At 40.2% G+C, this 21,376-nt stretch overlaps 1 protein-coding gene across 3 annotated transcripts; it reads left to right on the top strand.

Annotated features, from left to right (window-relative positions):
- The first annotated feature begins 9,010 nt into the window (after positions 1–9,010).
- rragd (ras-related GTP binding D) lies at positions 9,011–21,115 on the top strand. 3 transcript variants are annotated; one of them, XM_084675963.1, is made up of 7 exons: positions 9,011–9,724; positions 11,814–12,106; positions 13,124–13,323; positions 14,126–14,240; positions 15,861–16,003; positions 18,290–18,438; positions 20,037–21,115. In XM_084675963.1, exons 2-7 carry the CDS (start codon positions 11,864–11,866, stop codon positions 20,186–20,188), a joined length of 1,002 nt encoding a protein of 333 aa, XP_084532089.1. In that variant the 5' UTR covers positions 9,011–9,724; positions 11,814–11,863; the 3' UTR covers positions 20,189–21,115. The 3 variants fall into 3 exon arrangements, with proteins under 3 accessions (XP_084532089.1, XP_084532071.1, XP_084532080.1); XM_084675945.1 differs by lacking the exon at positions 9,011–9,724 and adding an exon at positions 10,407–10,618; XM_084675954.1 differs by lacking the exon at positions 9,011–9,724 and adding an exon at positions 10,423–10,528.
- The last annotated feature ends 261 nt before the right edge of the window (positions 21,116–21,376 follow it).

Below are 21,376 nucleotides of genomic sequence, written 5' to 3'. Positions count from 1 at the left end.
TTGGGTGGGAACACACATGCTTCAATCCTTTTGTTTGTGGGTCACACATTCTGACGGCTGTCAGAAATGGTGACCTATGTGGTATAGGCTCTATGATGACTCTAAATCCCGAAAAAAATGCTCCAGATTAGTGTGAAATAACTACCCAAACCATCTTTCGAAGTTTTAATACATTTGGGAAGCAGTTAGGGTGGGAACACACGTAAAAAATAAAAATAAAACGATATGTTTTTTGGGGGTCACACATTCTGACGGCCGTCAGAAATGGTGACCTATGTGGTCATGGTTCTAAGATGACTCTAAATCCCGAAAAAAATGCTCAAAATTAGTGTGAAATGATTAAATAACTACCCCAAACCATCTTTCGAAGTGTTAATATATTTGGGAAGCAGTTAGGGTGGGAACACACATTCTTAAAAAACGAATTATTTTCCGTGGGTCACAAATTCTGACGGCCGTCAGAAATGGTGACCTATGTGGTATTGGCTCTATGATGACTCTAAATCCGAAAAAATTGCCCCAGATTAGTGTGAATTGATGAAATAACTACCCCAACCATCTTTTGAAGATTGAATACATTTGGGAAGCAGTTAGGGTGGGAACACACATGCTTAAATCCGTTTGTTTTTGGGTCACACATTCTGACGGCTGTCAGAAATGGTGACCTATGTGGTATTGGCTCTATGATGACTCTAAATCCAGAAAAAAATGCTCCAGATTAGTGTGAAATAACTACCCCAAAGCATTTTTCGAAGTGTTAATACATTTGGGAAGCAGTTAGGGTGGGAACACACAATTCTTAAAAAACGAATTATTTTCCGTGTCACACATTCTGACGGCTGTCAGAAATGGTGACCTGTGTGATATGGTTCTATGATGACTCTAATTACGAAAACATGGCTCCAGATTAGTGTGAAATAACTACCCCAACCATCTTTCGAAGTTTTAATACATTTGGGAAGCAGTTAGGGTGGGAACACACGTAAAAAATAAAAATGATATGTTTTTTTGGGGTCACACATTCTGACGGCCGTCAGAAATGGTGACCTATGTGGTCATGGTTCTAAGATGACTCTAAATCCCGAAAAAAATGCTCCAAATTAGTGTGAAATGATAAAAGAACTACCCCAAACCATCTTTCGAAGTGTTAATATATTTGGGAAGCAGTTAGGGTGGGAACACACATTCTTAAAAAACGAATTATTTTCCGTGGGTCACAAATTCTGACGGCCGTCAGAAATGGTGACCTATGTGGTATTGGCTCTATGATAACTCTAAATCCGAAAAAATTGCCCCAGATTAGTGTGAATTGATGAAATAACTACCCCAACCATCTTTCGAAGATTGAATACATTTGGGAAGCAGTTAGGGTGGGAACACACATGCTTAAATCCTTTTGTTTTTGGGTCACACATTCTGACGGCTGTCAGAAATGGTGACCTATGTGGTATTGGCTCTATGATGACTCTAAATCCAGAAAAAAATGCTCCAGATTAGTGTGAAATAACTACCCCAAAGCATTTTTCGAAGTGTTAATACATTTGGGAAGCAGTTAGGGTGGGAACACACAATTCTTAAAAAACGATATGTTTTCCGTGGGTCACACATTATGACGGCCGTCAGAAATGGTGACCTATGTGGTATAGGCTCTATGATGGCTCTAAATCCCGAAAAAAATGCTCCAGATTAGTGTGAAATAACTACCCCAACCATCTTTCGAAGTTTTAATACATTTGGGAAGCAGTTAGGGTGGGAACACACGTAAAAAATAAAAATGATATGTTTTTTTGGGGTCACACATTCTGACGGCCGTCAGAAATGGTGACTTATGTGGTCATGGTTCTAAGATGACTCTAAATCCCGAAAAAAATGCTCCAAATTAGTGTGAAATGATAAAAGAACTACCCCAAACCATCTTTCGAAGTGTTAATATATTTGGGAAGCAGTTAGGGTGGGAACAAACATTCTTAAAAAACGAATTATTTTCCGTGGGTCACAAATTCTGACGGCCGTCAGAAATGGTGACCTATGTGGTCATGGTTCTAAGATGACTCTAAATCCCGAAAAAAATGTTCCAAATTAGTGTGAAATGATAAAATAACTACCCCAAACCATCTTTCGAAGTGTTCATATATTTGGGAAGCAGTTAGGGTGGGAACACACATTCTTAAAAAACGAATTATTTTCCGTGGGTCACACATTCTGACGGCCGTCAGAAATGGCGACCTATGTGGTAATGGCTCTATGATGACTCTAAGTCCGAAAACATGGCTACAGATTAGTGTGAATTGATGAAATAACCACACCAAACCATCTTTCGAAGTTTTAAAACATTTTGGAAGGAGTTTGGGTGGGAACACACATGCACAAATCCTTTTGTTTGTGGCTCACACATTCTGACGGCCGTCAAAAATTGTGACCTATGTGGTATAGGCTCTATGATGACTCTAAATCCAGAAAAAATGCTCCAGATTAGTGTGAAATAACTACCCCAAAGCATTTTTCGAATTGTTAATACATTTGGGAAGCAGTTTGGGTGGGAACACACATGCTTCAATCCTTTTGTTTGTGGGTCACACATTCTGACGGCTGTCAGAAATGGTGACCTATGTGGTATAGGCTCTATGATGACTCTAAATCCCGAAAAAAATGCTCCAGATTAGTGTGAAATAACTACCCAAACCATCTTTCGAAGTTTTAATACATTTGGGAAGCAGTTAGGGTGGGAACACACGTAAAAAATAAAAATAAAACGATATGTTTTTTGGGGGTCACACATTCTGACGGCCGTCAGAAATGGTGACCTATGTGGTCATGGTTCTAAGATGACTCTAAATCCCGAAAAAAATGCTCAAAATTAGTGTGAAATGATTAAATAACTACCCCAAACCATCTTTCGAAGTGTTAATATATTTGGGAAGCAGTTAGGGTGGGAACACACATTCTTAAAAAACGAATTATTTTCCGTGGGTCACAAATTCTGACGGCCGTCAGAAATGGTGACCTATGTGGTATTGGCTCTATGATGACTCTAAATCCGAAAAAATTGCCCCAGATTAGTGTGAATTGATGAAATAACTACCCCAACCATCTTTTGAAGATTGAATACATTTGGGAAGCAGTTAGGGTGGGAACACACATGCTTAAATCCGTTTGTTTTTTGGGTCACACATTCTGACGGCTGTCAGAAATGGTGACCTATGTGGTATTGGCTCTATGATGACTCTAAATCCAGAAAAAAATGCTCCAGATTAGTGTGAAATAACTACCCCAAAGCATTTTTCGAAGTGTTAATACATTTGGGAAGCAGTTAGGGTGGGAACACACAATTCTTAAAAAACGAATTATTTTCCGTGTCACACATTCTGACGGCTGTCAGAAATGGTGACCTGTGTGGTATGGTTCTATGATGACTCTAATTACGAAAACATGGCTCCAGATTAGTGTGAAATAACTACCCCAACCATCTTTCGAAGTTTTAATACATTTGGGAAGCAGTTAGGGTGGGAACACACGTAAAAAATAAAAATGATATGTTTTTTTGGGTCACACATTCTGACGGCCGTCAGAAATGGTGACCTATGTGGTCATGGTTCTAAGATTACTCTAAATCCCGAAAAAAATGCTCCAAATTAGTGTGAAATGATAAAAGAACTACCCCAAACCATCTTTCGAAGTGTTAATATATTTGGGAAGCAGTTAGGGTGGGAACACACATTCTTAAAAAACGAATTCTTTTCCGTGGGTCACAAATTCTGACGGCCGTCAGAAATGGTGACCTATGTGGTATTGGCTGTATGATGACTCAAAATCCGAAAAAATTGCCCCAGATTAGTGTGAAATAACTACCCCAACCATCTTTCGAAGTTTTAATACATTTGGGAAGCAGTTAGGGTGGGAACACACATTCTTAAAAAACGAATTATTTTCCGTGGGTCACACATTCTGACGGCCGTCAGAAATGGCGACCTATGTGGTAATGGCTCTATGATGACTCTAAGTCCGAAAACATGGCTCCAGATTAGTGTGAATTGAAGAAATAACCACACCAAACCATCTTTCGAAGTTTTAAAACATTTGGGAAGGAGTTTGGGTGGGAACACACATGCATAAATCCTTTTGTTTGTGGGTCACACATTCTGACGGCTGTCAGAAATGGTGACCTATGTGGTATTGGCTCTATGATGACTCTAAATCCAGAAAAAATGCTCCAGGTTAGTGTGAAATAACTACCCCAAAGCATTTTTCGAAGTGTTAATACATTTGGGAAGCAGTTAGGGTGGGAACACACAATTCTTAAAAAACGAATTATTTTCCGTGGGTCACACATTCTGACGGCTTTCAGAAATAGTGACCTATGTGGTATTGGCTCTATGATGACTCTAAATCCAGAAAAAAATGCTCCAGATTAGTGTGAAATAACTACCCCAAAGCATTTTTCGAAGTGTTAATACATTTGGAAAGAAGTTAGGGTGGGAACACACAATTCTTAAAAAACGAATAATTTTCCGTGGGTCACACATTCTGACGGCCGTCAGAAATGGTGACCTATGTGGTCATGGTTCTAAGATGACTCTAAATCCCGAAAAAAATGCTCAAAATTAATGTGAAATGATAAAATAACTACCCCAAACCATCTTTCGAAGTTTTAATACATTTGGGAAGCAGTTAGGGGGGGAACACACATGCTTAAATCCTTTTGTTTGTGGGTCACACATTCTTACGGCTGTCAGAAATGGTGACCTATGTGGTATTGGCTCTATGATGACTCTAAATCCCGAAAAAAATGCTCCAGATTAGTGTGAAATAACTACCCCAACCATCTTTCGAAGTTTTAATACATTTGGGAAGCAGTTAGGGTGGTAACACATGTAAAAAATAAAAATAAAACGATATGTTTTTTTTGTGGTCATGGTTCTAAAATGACTCTAAATCCCGAAAAAAATGCTCCAAATTAGTGTGAAATGATAAAATAACTACCCCAAACCATCTTTCGAAGTGTAAATATATTTGGGAAGCAGATAGGGTGGGAACACACATTCTTAAAAAACGAATTATTTCCCGTGGGTCACAAATTCTGACGGCCGTCAGAAATGGTGACCTATGTGGTAATGGCTCTATGATGACTCTAATTCCGAAAACATGGCTCCAGATTAGTGTAAATTGAAGAAATAACTACCCCAACCATCTTCCGAAGTTTTAATACATTTGGGAAGAAGTTTGGGTGGGAACACACATGCATAAATCCTTTTTTTTGCGGGTCACACATTCTGACGGCCGTCAAAAATGGTGACCTATATGTGGTATAGGCTCTATGATGACTCTAAATCCCGAAAAAATGCTCCAGATTAGTGTGAAATAACTACCCCAAACCATCTTTCGAAGTTTTAATACATTTAGGAAGCAGTTAGGGTGGGAACACACATTCTTAAAAAACGAATTATTTTCCGTGGGGCACACATTCTGACGGCCGTCAGAAATGGTGACCTATGTGGTAATGGCTCTATGAGGACTCTAATTCCGAAAACATGGCTCCAGATTAGTGTAAATTGATGAAATAACTACCCCAACCATCTTGCGAAGTTTTAATACATTTGGGAAGGAGTTTGGGTGGGAACACACATGCATAAATCCTTTTGTTTGTGGGTCACACATTCTGACGGCTGTCAGAAATGGTGACCTATGTGGTATTGGCTCTATGATGACTCTAAATCCAGGAAAAAATGCTCCAGATTAGTGTGAATTAACTATCAAAGCATTTTTCGAAGTGTTAATACATTTGGGAAGCAGTTAGGGTGGGAACACACAATTCTTAAAAAACGAATTATTTTCCGTGGGTCACACATTCTGACGGCTGTCAGAAATGGTGACCTATGTGGTATTGGCTCTATGATGACTCTAAATCCAGAAAAAAATGCTCCAGATTAGTGTGAATTAACTATCAAAGCATTTTTCGAAGTGTTAATACATTTGGGAAGCAGTTAGGGTGGGAACACACAATTCTTAAAAACGAATTATTTTCCGTGGGTCACACATTCTGACGGCCGTCAGAAATGGTGACCTATGTGGTATAGGCTCTATGATGACTCTAATTCCGAAAACATGGCTCCAGATTAGTGTGAAATAACTACCCCAACCATCTTTCGAAGTTTTAATACATTTGGGAAGCAGTTAGGGTGGGAACACACGTAAAAAATAAAAATGATATGTTTTTTTGGGTCACACATTCTGACGGCCGTCAGATATGGTGACCTATGTGGTCATGGTTCTAAAATGACTCTAAATCCCGAAAAAAATGCTCCAAATTAGTGTGAAATGATAAAATAACTACCCCAAAGCATCTTTCGAAGTGTTAATATATTTGGGAAGCAGTTAGGGTGGGAACACACATTCTTAAAAAACGAATTATTTTCCGTGGGTCACACATTATGACGGCCGTCAGAAATGGTGACCTATGTGGTATAGGCTCTATGATGACTCTAAATCCCGAAAAAAATGCTCCAGATTAGTGTGAAATAACTACCCCAACCATCTTTCGAAGTTTCTATACATTTGGGAAGCAGTTAGGGTGGGAATACACATTCTTAAAAAACGATATGTTTTTTGGGGGTCACACATTCTGACGGCCGTCAGAAATGGTGACCTATGTGGTATTGGCTCTATGATGACTCTAAATCCGAAAAAAATGCCCCAGATTAGTGTGAAATAACTACCCCAACCATCTTTCGAAGTTTTAATACATTTGGGAAGCAGTTAGGGTGGGAACACACGTAAAAAATAAAAATAAAACGATATGTTTTTTTTTGGGTCACACTTTCTGACGGCCGTCAGAAATGGTGACCTATGTGGTAATGGCTCTATGATGACTCTAAATCCCGAAAAAAATGCTCCAGATTAGTGTGAAATAACTACCCCAACCATCTTTCGAAGTTTTAATACATTTGGGAAGCAGTTAGGGTGGGAACACACATTCTTAAAAAACGAATTATTTTTCGTGGGTCACACATTCTGACGGCCGTCAGAAATGGTGACCTATGTGTTATTGGCTCTATGATGACTCTATATCCCGAAAAAAATGCTCCAGATTAGTGTGACATGATAAAAATAACTACCCCAAACCAACTTTCGAAGTGTTAATATATTTGGGAAGCAGATAGGGTGGGAACACACATTCTTAAAAAACGAATTATTTTCCGTGGGTCACACATTCTGACGGCCGTCAGAAATGGTGACCTCTGTGGTATTGGCTCTATGATGACTCTAAATCGGAAACAATGGCTCCAGATTAGTGTGAATCGATTAGATAGCGACCCCAAACCATCTTTCGATGTTTTAATACCTTTGGAAAGCAGTTGGGAACACACATTCTTAAAAATTCGTTTTTTTGTTTTTGTATGTCACACATTCTGACGGCAGTCAGAAATGGTGAACTCTGTGGTAATGGCTCTATGATGACTCTAAATCGGAAAGAATGGCTCCAGATTAGTGTGAATCGATGACATAATTACCCCAAACCATCTTTAGAAGTTTCAATACCTTTGGGAAGCAGTTACTGTGGGAAAACACATTCTTAAAAATTCGTTTTTGTTTTGGTGGGTCACACATTTTGACAATTTTTGCGCATTCATTTGAGCGCAAAATAGTTTTTTGAGCTCTATGTAAAATAAACCGCTGCTGTTTTCCAATTGGTAAAAACTTTGTCAATGAAGGTGATGTCTTTATCATTTCTGGCTCCAAATTGTCGACAGGGGAAGCAGAAACATGCATGTAGCTTGACTGAGTATTCTAACCAAGTTTGAGAGCGATGCCTTGGACCTTGGATTAAAATGCGCATGGGGTACGTTTGCAGAACAGGCCGCATTGGATTCAAACCATGCTCGCCTTCACCCAGCAGCGGTAACGTTGGTACCGAAAGACAGGGAAGTGATTCCACTCGGACCAGCACGCTCTGCCTGCTCTGGAGTATGAGTTTAATATCCCTTGTCGCTGGGGCAGTAGTAGATGGTTTGGGATCAGAAATCGATGCATGATAAAAGGTTTTTCTTTGTAGGTACAAACACGCACGCAAGAATCAATGGCTAACGAAGCTAAAAGAAGCGACCACTGTTAACGTCTTTAATCCGTGTATCTCAAATAAAGATTACAACTGAAACAGAAGTATGAAATTCCAGGGTCTAACATTAAACACCAATGCTACACTTTACTATTCGTCTAAAGCCCTCCACAAAAGACCGATAAACAATCACTTCGAGAACAAGTGAGTGGCAAGAGATTCGAGGTTGATTTAACTTTTATCGGTAAACGTGGATGCGGAGCTCTAACATACGTTGCCCATTATAAACCAGACAATCACTGGTAAAAAAAAAAAAAAGCATATTACTGAAAGCACTAACATACTTTTTCATAGCTTCAACATGTAACCATTTTGGCTGAAGTCAGAAGGAGCTTGGGGGGGCGCGACAGAAATCTGGGGGGGCGCGGCAGAAATCTGGGGGGCGCAGCCCACCCCAGCCCCCCCCCCCTGGATCCGGGGCCCCGGACAGGACTCTCCGGCAATGCGCTCAAATATGTCGTTGTCAAAGGAATTCATGATTCCCATCGCCTTCGAAGAGATACCGGTATCGGGGTGAACTTGCTTCAGAAACGTGTAAACATAGACGGCATAACTCTCCTTCCTGGACCCTTCTGCGTTTCTTCACGCTTTTTGCTGTAGTCTTCATAACTGCTTTCTTGGAGCCCTTCTTGGGCGCGGACTTTGCTGTCCCTGGTTTTATTAAACGTCAGTGCTACTCAAAAACGGAAAAGCCGAAGCGTGATCGTATATTTTATGTATAGGGAGGGTATGCAAATAAAGAGGCAAAACTGCTGCCACTGAGCTGGTCGAAACCTTTCCTTCGCCAAAACATTGAAATACGCATGCGCCGGAAATCTTGCCTCTATTTTCCCATTTCACAGTCCTGTCAAGCCAAATTCGGAGTCTTTCGTTAGAGAAAATGTGCAATGCATGGCTATACTGTTGGTTTGGTTGAAATGGTTTAAAAATGTTTCATATGCTTGGCAATGTGCATCTTAACTTCATTAATCAAACTTGTAGCCTTAAACGTCTGGGACACACTGGCTGCGAAGCGCCCTCAAGAGCCACGATGGGCTACGAATGGAGGCTGTTCAACTTCACACCATCTATGGTTCACACTAGAAGCACATTTCTGCCCATCGGTGTAGTGCCAAGGCACGTATCCCCATCAGGATTTACATCAGCCTGAGATAATATGGAGATGTCCTTCTATCATGTGTGTTCTTTTCTGTGTTCTTTTGGTCACAATGAACAACCTGAGATATTATGGAGATGTCTGCTCCTTTCTAGCAAAAGTTACAGAGGGGATACACATTATATCAGGCCGTTTTTTTCACCTGATATAATGTGTACCCCCTCCCCTAACAAGCAAAGGGTCTGTCCTGCCATCATGTGTGTTATTTTCTGTATTATGTTGGTCACAATGAACAACCTGAGATAATATGGAGATGTCTGCTCTTTTCTAGCAAAAGTTACAGAGGGGATACACATTTCATTTAAGAGGTGAATTCGAAGTGCAGCAGTTAAACTCCGCTTCTCTCCGCGGGCTACCGCGGCCAGGGAATGAAAATCCTGGCGGGGATAAGTGCCTGTCACCAAGCCTTTCACCTCCCCTTTCCGGTGCTGCATGCCTCAGCTACAACAAGCGAGGTGAGGAGCTAACTTTTCTTATGGGACACAAAGGATGCACTATACATGGGTTTTAACTACATACAGCAACCTCTGCGACCTCATCTCTCCAGTTGTAAGGGAAGGATGAGGGTCAGGGGAGGGAAGGCTTACAATAAAGCTGTTGGCCTGTGCGCGAGAGAACCATAGGCATTCCTGCATCACAGCCCGTGATCCAAACAGATCCATTTCTGCTCTACCAATGTGACTAAAACGGCTACATATACGATTTGATTTCCATTCCTTTGTGAGGCATCAAACTATCGAGGCCTGTTCCGTAAAGCGAGTTTACCAAATAAACTGGAAAGTAACAGACATATGCCTATCTTAAATTTGCTTTATGGAGCAGGCCCCCGGTCACTTCCATATAAAAACACATGCGTCCGTGTGCAATAAAACACCATGGCCCCGGCTAGCACTGGTCCCAGTTGAGTAGTCTACAAACTATTGCATATTCATGTAGCCTGCAGGCTAGTGGTTCATCATTGAAGACGGAGGATTATATCAAGTCGTTAAGAGAGAAAATTCGGTCTCTGTCACCTGACAACTCATTTGGTCCGTCCAATATTTTTGAAAGCTGTGGATTGTTGCAGTGTTCTGCGAGTTCTCCAGCGGGCGGGTTGGTATGCAAGTCCGCTTCAGTGGAGGAAAGGGGGGTGAAAGTTCATAATGGTTCATACATATCAGGTGACAATGTGAAAAAGTTGGGCAGCGTCAAAGGCTTAAAAACTTTTCAAATGACAAGCGAGGGGATTGCAAAGTATGGCGAGGAGGACGATGGGGACGGTGAGGCTTTGGCAACGGGATACTATGACGATGACGACGATTTTGACACATTTACTGACGGAGATCTTGATTGTAGCTGCGAAGATGGAGGTATATGAACCTTTAAACCTCACGAGGAAGGGCATACAATGTCGCAAATGATAAGTAGCCGAACCATTGCGAGCTTGTTGTCATTGGCCTTGTGTTTTAAACCGAGTCGAATGGATGACGTAATTTATATATGTTTTACCTTCTGTTTTAAAGAATTGCAAGACATAATTTGAATACCGCCAATGGGTGCCTCGTGACAAAAGTTGGGCTAGTATTTCCCTCATACTACTTCAATTATAGGGTCGAGATGGCGTTAACACACTGACATGCAGCTTGTGGGCGTTATGTTGTGCTCATAGACAGTAACGCGCTCCACCATAAATGAAACCATTGGTCAGTGAAGTGATGCAAGGAGTAGGTCTATTTGCCCTGCGCAATTAGTAATCTCAGTCTGTGTAAATGTTACACACTTTATAATTTAAAATATGGCCTAATATTTTAGTGGTTGCCCATGGTGAACTGTCGATAGTATTGAAAGTCTGTATGAACAATATCACATTTGCAAAAAAAAGAGGCATGGTGAATATGTGCTCAGTGACAAAACAGGACACAAACTGCCAGTGTCACATGACCACTGTGTTATAGTTTTGTAAAAGTGTTGCTGCCCGTGTTTACCAATTGACAACTCAAGTGCGTCACAGTGCAAAATGTGTTATTGAATCAGAATGTGTTTAGAGTTCTGCAGGAAGAGTGGGTGAGATTTGCAAAGAGTTACTAGCTGAACTTTTATTTTCAGCATTTGATTTTAGAGAATGGATTTTAGTGTTCTAGCAATGGTGAAAAACTATGCAGGAGCTGACGATGGCTGTAGAATAGGTCATCGCCAAATAATGTTGCACCTGGTGATTTCATGAGAGACTTCATGCATCACTGCATTTAAAATACTGTATGCAACAATGTACATATGACAACTATAATTAGCATATTTTTCTGTATCCCAAACTGCATAGTGTTGTAATCTCTACAAGTTGAAACCAAAATGTATGAAAAATGTGTGCACTTTTACAACTTCTGAATTGTTTGATTATACATTTAATTATGTGGAGTAAAGACAAGAAATACAAATGTCATTGTCCCAACCATTATGGTGGACTCTGTTTGCCTCATACTTAGATAATATACTACACACTTTCTTGCTCAGAATCTCCAACCGAGAGTTAGTCAGGCCTAACCTGCCCCCACCCCTCCCACCCAGTATTCAGCGAGGACCCCCTGAGCGGGGAGGTGAAGCCGCGTATCCTGCTGATGGGCCTGCGACGTAGCGGCAAGTCCTCCATCCAGAAAGTGGTGTTCCACAAGATGTCTCCCAACGAGACTCTGTTCCTGGAGAGCACAAACAAGATCTGCCGCGAGGATGTCTCCAACAGCTCCTTTGTTAGCTTCCAGATCTGGGACTTCCCTGGACAGATTGACTTTTTTGACCCCACCTTTGATTACGAGATGATTTTCCGAGGCACAGGCGCGCTCATCTTCGTCATCGACTCGCAGGTCAGGGGCCTGTTAAAGGGGTGGGCAGGGTGTTGTTTAAGTTGGGTAAATATGTTTTGGCACATGTATGGTACAAAATAACTGAAATGAACATTCAAACTTGATGTTTTTGCTAATCAGTTTAAAATGTGTTACAAAGACTGACCCTACAAAAACTCACACCTTTCCCTCTTCACAAAATAGGTCACATCTTAAAAAAAACCCACAATATCGGGCACCCTGGTGGCTGACCAGTTAAGAGTGTGTACCAGGTATCACTATTCCAATTAAGTAAATACATCAAAATCAGCCCTTAAGATATATATATATATTAAAAAAAACCACAATATAGTATGATACCATGTTGCATCTGTGCATCAGACATTGCACTTCAATGCAAGTTCACTTTGGTCTCTGTTGTGGTGCTTTTCTCTTTGATAAAACACAAGCATCTCACTTTGAGCTTCAACAAAAATACATTGTATTTATTTATTCCTTTTCATTGTGCTTCTTGCAAGACAGCATATGTATTTTGTATGAAAATTAAGAACTTGTTTCTCATACATATAATTGAGCATGTAATTTAAATATTCACATAGAAAATATTCCCTTGCACTTTACTACTTTCAACCCCATGTCTGTCCTCAAAACTGTGTTTGTAAGAGTCATATCTGACTAAGATTACCGTGATAGGCTGTGTAATCCTACCTGCCAGTTAGAGACTGGTGTGCCCCTCACATCTACAGGTGTACTGGGTGCTACACTGCTCTAATAATGCTTCCATCCTCTTTAGAAGCACTGACTTTATTTGACAGGATTTTTACTGGCCATGTTGATGAGCATAATTGTTTTGAGGATCTGATTTCTTCCATTCGATTCCCTTCATTGATTCCAAAGGAAATTCCAAATCCATAAGGAATTTCCAGGAAGGGTGCATAGAATATCATAAACACCACCGTAGATGTGGCAGCATTGAAAAGAGAAGAGAACCAGCTGCTGCCAGAATAACCAGACTGTGTTTTCTTGTTTCCCCGCTAGGATGACTATGTGGAGGCTTTGAGTCGTCTTCATCTGACCGTCACCCGGGCTTACAAGGTCAACCCAGAAATCAACTTTGAGGTGTTCATCCACAAAGTGGACGGTCTTTCAGATGACCACAAGATAGAGAAGCAGAGGGACATCCACAAACGGGCCAACGACGACCTGGCGGATGCAGGACTGGAGAAGATACATTTGAGGTGAGCTGGGGCCGTTTCTGGCCATTATGGTTGAAGGGGTTGAAATCTCCATGCGTTACATTTACATGTAGTCATTTAGCAGACACTATTATCCAGAGGGACTTACAAAAAGTACAGGGACATTCCCCCGAGGCAAGTAGGGTGAAGGGCCTTGCCCAAGGACAGAACGTCATTAGGCACAGCCAAGTATCGAATCGGCAACCTTCTGATAAATAGCCCGATTCCCTAACCACTCAGCCATCTGACTCCCACGTTGACCTATCTGATGTGAAGATGCTAGTTTGAGAATATCCTGTCCATGGATGTTTTAGCCATGTAGTTATGAATCGTTGTCTATTCACACTGCCTATATGCCACTCTGTATACTGCCTATTCATCAAATTAGAACCAAACAAGACAAAGTAGTTCAACAAAAACAATTCTCAAAGCTTGCAAATTGATATTTCTTTCAAATAGCCTTACCTTGGGGACAGTTCCCCATAAAATCAAAAATACTTTTCTCTATTTCCTGTGTTTCTGATTTTGGGGTAAACTATTGCTGTTGTTACTTTTTATTGCTGGTTCCACTTTCTGGTATTTTTTTCTTTTTTGGACAGTATTGTATTAATGTCTATGAACTTTTTTAACGTTTTATTTTTGTAATTGTATTCCTACCATGTGGCTGTTGCCTGGCCTTGTCTTAGGAATGTCACTACACAGAATGACCTGTGCTATAATGTGTATATGACAAATACATGTATTTTTCTTTGACCTGTCCCTTTATAATCTGTTGTAAAATCCTATTACCCCCACCCCCTTCTAGCATCTACCTGACCAGCATCTACGACCACTCCATATTCGAGGCCTTCAGTAAGGTGGTCCAGAAACTCATACCCCAGTTGCCCACCTTGGAGAACCTGCTGAACATCTTCATATCTGTGAATACAGTACACATACCCAACATGAGCCCCACCACACCTTCCAAACACCACCTCAGAATTTAGCCAACCAATTGCTTAAATTATGACAAAGTTATTAATATAGTATAAAGCCTTGATCGCTAATGACTTCAACTGTAAATGACCTTGTCGATTAAAATGCAATTACTTTTTGCACTTAGGTATACAGTCAGTAGGTGGCAGTAATGTATCATAAATAACAGGACTTGAGGTGGACTTTGAGTGCAAGCAATCTGTTTATATAAACGTATATAGCATTAAACAGAAGAACGCTATTCTCTGTGTTATGTGTACAATACTCAAGTGGTTTCCAACCTGTTTCCTGGATAGCTATTTTCCTGTGGGTTTTCACTCCAACATATGATCACATTTAATTCTAATAACTATCTGGTTAATGTGTTGAATCAGGTTAGTCACAAGTTAGGTTGGAGCAGAAACCTACAAGAAATGAGCTCAACAGGAACAGGGATGAAAAGCTCTCAGGAAACCTACTAAATATGTTTATTCTGTTGAGTCCATTGAAAATACTGAGTTTCTCTTCTCAAGTACTTTGATGTTCTTCACACCATAAGAATGTAATTGTGTCTTGAGTTCAGTGAAGGTAGTTCAACTTTCAGCTTCGCTAGTTAGCTTTCACGGCTAGTATACTTGGCAAATGTATTAGCAAAAATAGTCTTACCTCTCAGTGGAGTCTCACTATAATCAGAGGTCAAGTTCCAGGTCAGTGTGAAGATAATTACATGCTGTCGTATCAGAAACATAGTCTCCGTTTTAATGGACCCAGTCCATTCTTTCTACATTCATTCAGTGTATAATCTTATTTATTACTTTGTTTGATGAAGTGGAAAAGACCTTGAAAATCTTAACTCTCATGGGAGTTTCAAAGAAAGGATAGTTCTGATCTATAAATATTTTCACCCATGAGTTAAATACGTTTTATAATATTCTTAAAGACCATACCCGAGTAGACTAAAATTCTGCTCTTAATTAACAAAACAGAATGCACTTTTCATTGCATTGTAATCAGAGTGGAATTTCATATAGGTTTTGCTCATATAGTTAGTCATACAGACGTCAGAGACAATACATCTGCAATGTGTCATGGAGCACATGCTAATATCCATAGCCATATGGACAAATGTTCAGAATTGATTCTAGTTAATGGAAAAAATAAGAGAAACTCAGGGCTTCATTCCCAAGCCGACTCTCAGGAGCTGAGCTTATGTAAATTTAATTCTAAGTGTTGTGAATTTATGAGGGCGGATAGGGCCCTGGATGACCTTGATAGCAAGATGGCTTCAAAGTGAAGGAATCTCAGCTGGAGTCCTTTTATAAAAGAAAAAAAAAGTTTCTTCCTTCTGCTTTCTCAATCTCTCACTCTTTCCCTCTCTACCCACTCTATATTTCTTATCACTGCTTTTCTAGCTCTCTTTCTCTTAATCTATTTTGCTCTCTCTGTTTCCTCATCTGTCTGTCTTTCTTAATTTGCTCTCTTGTTACTTCTTTTTATTTTACTCTCTCTCTCTCTCTCTCTCTCTCTCTCTCTCTCTCTCTCTCTCTCTCTCTCTCTCTCTCTCTCTCTCTCTCTCTCTCTCTCAGAACTCGGGCATCGAGAAAGCCTTCCTCTTTGACGTGGTCAGTAAGATCTACATAGCAACAGATAGCAGCCCAGTGGACATGCAGACTTACGAGCTGTGCTGTGACATGATCGATGTGGTCATCGACATCTCCTGCATCTACGGGTGAGCAAGGCGACTTCAACAGGCAGTCTATCCAAAATCACACCTCGTTTGAACATATTTCTGTTTTGCGAAACCCATCTGGTTAATGACCTGTTGATCAAAACCCATAAACAATGAAGTAGCGTGGACAATGTACCAATGTACAATGATCCTCCTGATCTTGAGTTGTCAGAATCCCCAGCTTTTCCTTCTACCTGAAGTCATATCCACCCCTCTGATTATATATGGGATATCCCCTGGAATTATTCCCTTAAATCCTTTGCTGATGAAAAGTAAACCTTTTGCTCCATTTAAAACCCATGATATTCCTGAATCCACTGCATTGTCCATGGTGTGCTCTCTCCCTTCAATCTCTCTCCAGCTGAGAATGTAATTAGGGCTCTCATCTAGATGCACCGTCCTGTTTCAACTGCTCTGGTTGACTTTCACTTCTTTGAGAGAAAGTTCCAGTGCTCAAACGTCCAGTTGTTGTATCATCCCCAATTATGCTAGCTGTTGACAATGGTGGGTGCTAAAAAGCTTTTTATAACAAGGGAAGGAGATGGTAGAGGACTGCAATTAAAACTCAAGGAAGCACTCTTGCCAACTTTGAGAAGGACAATTACTTGATAAAAAATAAAAATAAAACGTATTTTGCTCCTTGGGAGTCCTGTTGCCAGGACACCTGACCGGAACAGCATTTTAAATCACACCTCCTCACAGCCTTCATGGTCCTCATCCTGCTTCTCGTCGGAACAAAATGTACATCACTGTCTGCCAAATGTTGGAATTTCTGCACAGACCCTTCCTTCCTTGTAGCCATTAGGGGATGTCAACAAGTTGAGGTCACCCACTCCAATGTCCATTTTATGCCCTCTGGGCCCATCGACCTTAACTCGACCCAGCCTTCCACTATGTCGTGGCACTGTGGTCTGCTGGCTTTGCAAGCGGGCGGGCTGCACAGCTGGGGGTTGTGGGGGTCTGGGATGGAAGTAGGCCAAACAGAGCCTCAGGTGAATGAGTTTTTAACCTCGACAGCTGTTGAAGGGCCATGGGCATCAACTAATGAAGTTATATTAGGGCACCGACACACTCTAGATGGGCTCATGTTATGTTGTATGAGTGAGCAAGAGAGAGAGAAGGTAAGAGTGAGATATTATATTGTGTGTGTGCATGTTAATGTGTGTGTGTGTGTGTTGAATTGTAATGTTGTGTGTATGTGCTGTCAATATGCTTGTCCAAATTGATTAGAAGTGGTCCTAATTTATTGAAAGTTGCCATCATTATTGTGATAATGCAGTTTAGTTATTAACATTAATTAGAGGGTTTAGCAAATTGAATATTTTACACCTAATTTGGTTTACAAGGCCCCTCTTATGTGAACAACTTGGCATGCAAATCACTTAGCATCCTTCAATGGCAAAGCAATGTCCCTTGGCTACCAAAATTAATACCCTTTTCCTATCCATGACAATTCCACCCTTGTTTGAGAGTTATCTTGCTCTTTTCATAAATGATAAATACAAGCTGTTTAATGGTTCAGGGAAATGTAGCTCTCTTTTTTTAAATCTGTGAAATGCAGGAACTATTCTTAGCTTGCATATGCCCATTGCATTCCGCCCCAAAGCCCATGAAAGCATGAGATTAAGTCAGGGCTTTTATTCATTTTGATAATTACCATTTGATCCGTCATCTGTTGCTATAGCACTGTTTCTTTTTCTTGTGTGTTATTTTTTTTACAATTTTTTTTTTTTTTTAATTCATGTAACAGGTATGAATAGATTTTAGTTTTCAAATGCCAATATCTATTTTCATTAAAGTATGACATTTCCTCCCAGTTGGATAAGATGTATATTGTCCTTTAAAAATAACTTGAAATTAAATATGAAGCTTTGAGTTGCACCTTGTCAAGTTTAACTTGTTCAGGTGTGCCAAAGAATATGCAGATCTTAATACCTACCTCTCAAAAGCAAGTAGGTGGATTTATGCCCTCATTGATTATATATTTTGTGTTGCGAACATTGAGGCCACCACTTCCTGTCGTCTCATCCATTCCCAGTCATCTCCCCTAACAAGAATGACCCAGTTTCACAAGTTAAGATAATTATTGTCTTTGGAGGGTGATATTCTTACAATAGTTCATAAGTAGGAATATTATCAACAACCACAACCTTGATAAGAACCATGGTATCCAGTCCACCTGTTCCAGCACCGGCATCAAACTGTAATTATTCTAATAATCAACCTCCTCTCTCTTCCTCTCCCTCTTCCTTCCTTCCCCCTTCATCCATCCTTCCATCCATCCAGTCTCACAGGTGAGGAGGCAGGCCAGCCCTATGATAAAGAGTCCATGGCCATCATCCACCTCAACAACACCACGGTCATGTATCTGAAGGAAGTCACCAAGTTCCTGGCCCTGGTCTGCTTCCTCAGGGAGGAGAGCTTTGAGAGGAAAGGTCAGTATCAAGCCAATGGAAGAGACTATTTTCAGAAGTCTATTTTCCAATATGTCTCTAGATTTAAGAGGAACAGGTTTAGGGTTCAAGTGTAGTAGACTGGAAAGAATATGGTTATAATTAAGCCAGCTGAAGTTCATTGCTTTCAGTGTGTGTATTTGTTTGTGTGTATGTGTGTGTATGTGTGTGCACTTGTGTGCGTGTTTGAGAGAGTGAGATAAAGAATGAAATATTACCGTAATGACACACGTGTGTGCCACAGTCAGAGAGCCAATTCCTCCATGGGCACAATCTCACTTTTGGTTTCCTCCCCCTCTTTTGAGAGGCTTGGTACCTGTGATCAAAGGCGCCCCCCCCTCCCTTTCAAGTGGTTAACTTGTCAATTCCTCCCCTGTGGAGATTGAGCCTCTGCGGTGGCGCAGGAAGCTCCGATACTGGAGCAGAGATGACAGGCCTTATGTGACAATATAAAAAGTTGCTTTGAATGAAACCCCTTTCATGTCACATAGTCACCTGCACATGCAGGTGCAGTCTTGACACATACTTTGCATGTACTGTATGTACAATGGAGAAGTAACTCTGTTGTGTTGTGTTTGGTCTCGCCATTATTTTCAACCAGGTGATGAGGAAGTCCACTTTCAAAATAATAACAGTGGCCTTTCCTTTAGACCAATTTAACATGGGGGACCTAAGAATAGGTAGTCTTGTTCATGTTGTGATGGTCATCACATCACATATTGATAGACAATGCAGTAGCCTATGAGGCTTCGGTCTGCCTTGTAGAACTCATTCAAGACATGCTGGCGACAAGGGGGGAATGAAAATGTATTGTACTCAACAGTCAACATAGACAATGCAAGCAAAACATGAGTATACTTTAGCAATTTCTTAAACTCCATATTTATATGCCTAATATAGAAGTCATACAGAAGTACAAGTAACAACTTTTGACAACCTTTTGTCTTTGTTAGAAGACAGCATGTACAATGCACCAATTAGTCACAAAGTAATTCTGTCAAAACATCCAGCAGCGGCTAAAATGCCTCTGTAATTGCCATGCATAGATTAAACTCATTAATTAATAGCTAAGGCACAAGACACATAATGCTATACAAGTGATATCTTGGTTATTTAAACCCTTAAAAATAAAAGTTGTTTTCCCAAGTTAAGAAAAGGAAAAATATTCAGTAAAAGACCATAATGCGTTTAGCATTAGCACTCTATTCCTTTGAAAACAAGTTATATCAGAGATTTACTGTTCAACCAGGTTATTTTTAAACTCTGTTCACATAAAAGCGAAGGATCTCTTGGAATCCGAGCTGTGATAGGGGGCTTAATCAAATGAATTAAACAAAATACTTATCAATAGAAGCTAACATGAGTCCATTAGATATGAGATTTGCAAGAAGTCTGCTTAGTCACGTGTGTCTGCCATGTAATGGATAAAAATGATCATCAGTGTGTCAGTGAAATAAATTATTCTATGAGTACGGGATGAGAATGCATTTTGAAAGTGTAACTTTATTTGACTTATAATTACAGTATTTTGCTCCAGTTGCATACCAGTAACTCAGTGTATTTGTATTGAATTTTTTTAGGACTCATCGACTACAACTTTCACTGTTTTAAGAATGCTATCCAGGAAGTGTTTGACGTTCGCGTGAAGGTGCAAAAGAACCGCAAGCTCCTGAGCCAAAGGAGGTGGAGCAAGCAGGCCATGCCCAATGGAGTCCTCAGTAACCCTCACTGAAAACTTCCCCTTGGTGATGCTATATGTCAGTCATCCATGTTTATTTACCTGCATCCTGCAGTGATAGGTGATGATCTGTATCCTGCTGGGTCCTGGGAGTTTCTTACTGGCTCATCTGGTTCACTCTCAACCCCCACATGTTTGACGTCTCTGAGAAACTGATTGTCAGAGTTGACTTGTATTAACCCATACTAAGGCAAGCTTGTGTTTTATAGTTTTATACATTTAAGGACAAAATTACCTAATTGTATTTGTTACTGAGTAATTGTAAAAGTAATATGGATGGGTCTTTATAATAAAACAAATACCAAGTGAAAGACTGAAATTAGCCATTCAGCACTTAAAGGAACCCCTTTGCCAAAGGATGGCATCATACAAAAACAGAAAGCTCTTTGCATATATCATGTATGTTTTGTTACCATTGATCAACATGTTTAAGCTATATGAATATGACTAAAATCTCCTGGTGTGTTGATAAATTTGATAGTTTATTCCATTGTTGTTTCCCATGGAGTCACGCATTACATCAAGTGCCATCTGTAAGGATTTAGTAAACATTTTTCGGACATCATTATCACTGACAATTGCTGTCATCATTTGAATGGTGCTTTATACACAGAAATGTGTGTTATACCTTGTTACCAAAGCTTACTGAACATCAATTAGCCATGAATCATGCATTTCAGTCAGACTCATAACTATATTATTTCATTACAGGGATGTCACCCAGATGTCACATTAAAGTATATTTAATTTCATCAATGAAAAACAATGTTATGCCTTGTTGACCTTGAAAGGGGTTTAGTATGCCTTCATTAACCCTCCTCCCCAAAAGTGTTTTTGCACCCATTTTATTACTATACATTTTGCTGAAGCAAAGTATTTATTTATTTATTTTGTTCAAAAATAAAGTTGCATTTGTTTACACAGGAGTTTGTTGTCTGCCTTGATTACACCATTGATGTTAGCTAAAATAAACATTTCTCTACTATGTGCATCGCTGAACACCTCCTGTACGACTTTTTTGTTTTGTGGCTCAAACAACTCACTGAAATTGATTTACCCTAAATAAATTACATTGATAAGTCATGTTTCACTTCCTAAGGGCGCTGTGATGTCTTGACAGCACTGACATCAATATCCGTCAGCTACAGAGGCATACTGAACACACACTGTAACACACACCTT

The sequence above is a fragment of the Hypomesus nipponensis genome, chromosome 3, assembly GCF_054491055.1.
Source record: "Hypomesus nipponensis isolate SF chromosome 3, ASM5449105v1, whole genome shotgun sequence".
Lineage (NCBI taxonomy): Eukaryota > Metazoa > Chordata > Actinopteri > Osmeriformes > Osmeridae > Hypomesus > Hypomesus nipponensis.
This window is presented reverse-complemented; position numbering and strand designations above follow the sequence as displayed.